This window comes from Seriola dumerili, unplaced genomic scaffold (assembly GCF_002260705.1).
Source record: "Seriola dumerili isolate Sdu_G_001 unplaced genomic scaffold, Sdu_1.0 BDQW01000081.1, whole genome shotgun sequence".
In the NCBI taxonomy this organism is placed as follows: Eukaryota; Metazoa; Chordata; class Actinopteri; order Carangiformes; family Carangidae; genus Seriola; species Seriola dumerili.
The window spans coordinates 970,746-975,033 of NW_019174336.1; the positions used below are offsets into that span (position 1 = coordinate 970,746).

Consider the following 4,288-nt stretch of genomic DNA (forward strand, 5'->3'; position numbering starts at 1 on the left):
TAATATAAATTTTTCTGTGATTAGTGTCAGAATACTTATCCTAATGACGTGTGTATGTGTGTGTGTGTGTGTAGCGTCTGTCAGGTCAGGGCTACTGTTTCTCTGCGTCGCTGCCTCCCATGTTGGCTGCTGCTGCCATTGAAGCTCTGAACATCATGGAGGAGGATCCAGGTACGAGCTTTGAGCCCTGTTCTATTTCTGGGCAGATCTGTGTTTTGAGACGAGGTGTTATCAGAGAAAGGCCTTTCATTTCTAATTCTTGCTGATTAGAAAAATGTTTTAGTAAGAAGCTGTTCTCAGATCTGTTCCCAATCCTTCCTGTGTTGCAGATATTTTTGCTGTCCTGAGGAAAAAGTGTCAACATGTTTACAAGTATTTACAGGGGTGAGTTGATCTGGACTTTCTGGCCCTTCTGTAGGTGCTGAACAGTTTCCTGCACCACTGAATATTGTATGTTTGGATTGGCTGAGTAGCATCATGTGATCAGTGCCCTGACGGCTAGAAAAGCTGCACTGATTAGAAGAAATAGAAGAAAGAAGAAGAAGAAATGTCAAACTTTAATAATATCAATAATTAATACGTTACAGGTTCAGGCCCAGATAGGACGGGGTCCGGGTCCAGACTTGGACTGCTGACCGACTATTAATGACCGTGTGTCCACACTATTATGCCCACAGACAAATCGCGTGCGCATGTGTTGAAACAGTGTCTGCATGTATCAGAAAGTTTAATTGAATGTGTTCTATGACATTTATTTTGTTGTTTTATGATGAATTTTTTTCTTATTCAAAAAAAGCATTGCAGGTTATGTATAAAGGTCAGTGCTAAATATGTGCAGAGGCCAATTAGATAGAGGAACCATTAGGTTAAGTGTCCTTAAGGTTAGACAGCAAGTGTAGCAGGTCAGTATAAAGGTTTTGTTTTATTTCAGAAATGTTGACTGTGGCATCAAAATATGTTTCATTTTGCGGGAAAAAATAAAACAATATGGACAAATGAATGAAGTTAGACCCCATTAATTAAAATGTAGACTATTCAATTACCTTTTAAGGTAACAGTAACAGTGAAAATAAACTCTTCAGCAAGATCTAAAACAACTGAAAAAAGACTGAACTTGTATTTGCTCTGCTATCCTTCTTATTCTTATAAACCTTGTGTTACGGGACAGTTTCTCATCTCCACTGAGTGTCCTGTCTTGTCTGCACCTTTTCCTGCCATCACTCAACAGTGAGGCAACATGACAGAGAAGCAGAAGCTAATTGGTCGTCTTGTGTGCATTCTAAAGCCGCGTTTCGACCCAAAAGTACCTGCAACTTAAACTTTTCTTCAGGAACTAAAAGGTTCCTGTGGCCCATTGTTGTCTGCGTTTCCACTGCGGCCTAAAGTCCCAGGAAGATGATGCAAAATTATTACTTGACATTACATCATTCACAGCACTTTGAGGAGATAACACGATGAAAATACAGGACGCAGCATTTCATTTTCAAATACGGGACGATCTCGTATTATACATGACGGGTGGCAACCCTCCCCACTCCAGTTGTTGTGGTCCTGTTTCAGTTTTTTTACCTTCTTCCGGACTTGTTTCGCGGTGTGGAAAATGTGTTTGCACACTCGCTTGCTCACTGCGGACTTTTAAACATCGCGGGTGAAATAAAATGCAGGGAGCACTCGACCAGTCAGAAATGTTCAGCACTGCAGACCACACCCCCCAAAGTTCCTGAACCTTTGGAGTTAATTCCAAGGTCGTTCTCCTGTCATTTCTGGATTAAGTGTCCAGTCAGGGGATGTTGGCTGCTGGGCACCAGGAGACACACCTAGCATTGTACTATGAAATGATTTTCAACGTCCCAGTTTGTCAGTGTTAAATCATATCATGATTTTTGTTTTCCCTGATTGTCTCTGTGACAGGATCCCAGGTCTGAAGTTAGTGGGAGAACCTTTCGCCCCGGCTCTTCACTTACAGTTGGAGAGAAGTACAGGGTCCAGAGACTCTGACATGCAGCTGCTGCGCTCCATTGTAGATCATGTAAGTCCTGAATGTATCCACATATGATGACAAATAAGTTAGTGTTAAACAGATACTGTATTTAGTATGTTTTCTGTATCAGTGTTTGGAAGGACGTGTGGCTCTGACCCTCGCTCGCTACCTGGAGAGAGAGGAGCGCTTCCTCCCCCCACCGAGGTGAGAGAGTCTACCTGACTGTGCAGTTGTAACCTAACCTAACCCCTCACCTCTGTACCACACACACTGTGTCCTCTCAGTCTGTTATATGACTTCTTAAAACTGCAAACCAAAAGTGAATGTAACACACTAGCAGGTTTTGTGTGTGTATCCACACGCTGATATATCCGGTTCCTCTGTGCAATAGAGCTCCATTGTCAGTCAATGAGCCACATGACATTACATGGTCTTTTATTACCATGAACACATACTGTGTAGTTGTAGTAGTTGTTTTTGTCTCACATACACTAGAGCTGCCAATGTGGGTTAGTCCCTACAAATTCACTATTTCCTCCTGTTTGAGACATTTTTGCTCAAAAAAAAAGTTGTTGTTCCAGGAAGTAATGAACCTTTTTTTTTATAAATGAAACTTTACATTTGTGAGTTTTTAACAAATGATATTTATATCTTCAGTAGGAATCCAACCATCTTTCTCTTTTGTAAAAGCTCATGTATTAACGCAGAAAATATAATAAAATTGAACTTTATAGTTTCACACCTGAATAAAACTGCAGTATTCCCAGAAGTCAGTTCTTTTTCACTGCTCTAAAACAGTAGCCTACACAAGAAATTGGCAAAATGTCAGTAATTTGGCAACATTGCATCCCGTATAACATGTCGTTCATGTGTTAAACAGGGTTTAACCTGAGCCATACAACAATGACAGCGGGGTTAGCTACCTAATGAGTATTAGGGCCACATTAAGGAAAGAAAAAGTCAGAATTTTTTAGAAAATTTCAAGAAAAAAGAGTCATTATGAGAATTTAGTTGTAATTTTAGGTTGTGTGTTATTTTAGAGGGGAAATAATCTTTTAAAATGAGGTATAAAATAAATAAATAAAGTTTTAAAATGAGGAACGTGGAGCATCCTATGAAGTTCTACTTTAGCAGAGGTTTCACTAATAAGGAGAAACTGTCAGACAGACAAACAGCAGCTGCCAGAAGCAGCTCAGATTGACACTGACTGTTCTTTCAACTGGTTTATTGGTTGAAGTAATATTCCTAAAAATGTTTTTTCTCTCAAAATTTTTCATTCTCATAGAACAACTTTATTCTTATAATTTTACAATTATTTTCTCATAATTTCAGATTTCTTTTTTCCCCTCAATGTGTCCCTAAAACTGTCAGTATACAGCTGTTAAAGTTTTGTTTTTAACTTAATGCTATCAGACCAGTATCGGTATCGGCCGATACACATGTTCAGGTATCAGAACATCTCTAATGTTGAGTGAATCTTTTATGCTATTTTACATTGGAAAAGGTGAAAATGTAGTAGTAGTGTAAAGGTAGTCATTTGTGTATTTATTCATTGTTGTGTGTGACTGTCTCCTCAGCATCAGAGTGGTGGTCACCATCGAACAGACAGAGGACGACGTCCAGAAGGTTGTGTCCTGTATCCAGGAAGCAGCTTCAGCTGTCCTCAAGTGAAGAAATGTAGCGTCACTGCTGACATCACTGGAGCTTTACCTGGAGTCCACTCGGTGGACTGGGTAGGACGTCACTGTGAGGGGGACACTCCTGACCACACACTCCCATCCATGTTTTTACTGGAGACGTTGCCTTTGTTCTCATGTATCATGTGTCATAATCAAACTACATGTTGTGTATTATTTTGAATGTAAGTGTGGCTCCTCTGCAGTTCACTGTCACTAATAAAGAAAAACCACTGCAGTGAGAACTAGGCTTGATTTTCACAGACCAAATGACCTGTTGCTATTGTACTGACCAAAGAGGAGACATTGAGCTTGTTGTTTTATTTAATATTCTTCAGTCTGTTTGTACATGAACTGTACACCATGGTTGTTTTACCTCAAATAGATGCTGATTTTTACAACTGGAGTTTTTTGTTCTTTGTTTTTCACTTGATGCTCATTTTGTTTTGTTAGAAGTCATTGCACCTCCCACCACTTTACTTACATGAAATGTAAATATATCTGATTTAAACTGAGTGATTGTGTGTGTGTGTGTTTTAGCTTCCATGTCAAGACCACCAACCAACTGTGTCATTTCCACAAACAGAGTTCAAACAGATACAAATGTAGAGGTAGAAATATTCTGGGTTTC

General features: G+C 39.6%; 1 protein-coding gene across 1 annotated transcript in view; it reads left to right on the forward strand.

Annotated features, from left to right (window-relative positions):
- The window catches only part of sptlc1 (serine palmitoyltransferase long chain base subunit 1), a 15,932-nt gene extending 11,877 nt beyond the window's left edge, over positions 1-4,055 (forward strand). Inside the window, exons 12-15 of the mRNA XM_022744530.1 lie at positions 330-384; positions 1,912-2,029; positions 2,112-2,185; positions 3,559-4,055. Of these exons, the coding sequence (XP_022600251.1) occupies positions 330-384; positions 1,912-2,029; positions 2,112-2,185; positions 3,559-3,652 (341 nt within the window). The 3' untranslated portion in view covers positions 3,653-4,055. The remainder of the gene's footprint in view (positions 1-329; positions 385-1,911; positions 2,030-2,111; positions 2,186-3,558) is intronic.
- The last annotated feature ends 233 nt before the right edge of the window (positions 4,056-4,288 follow it).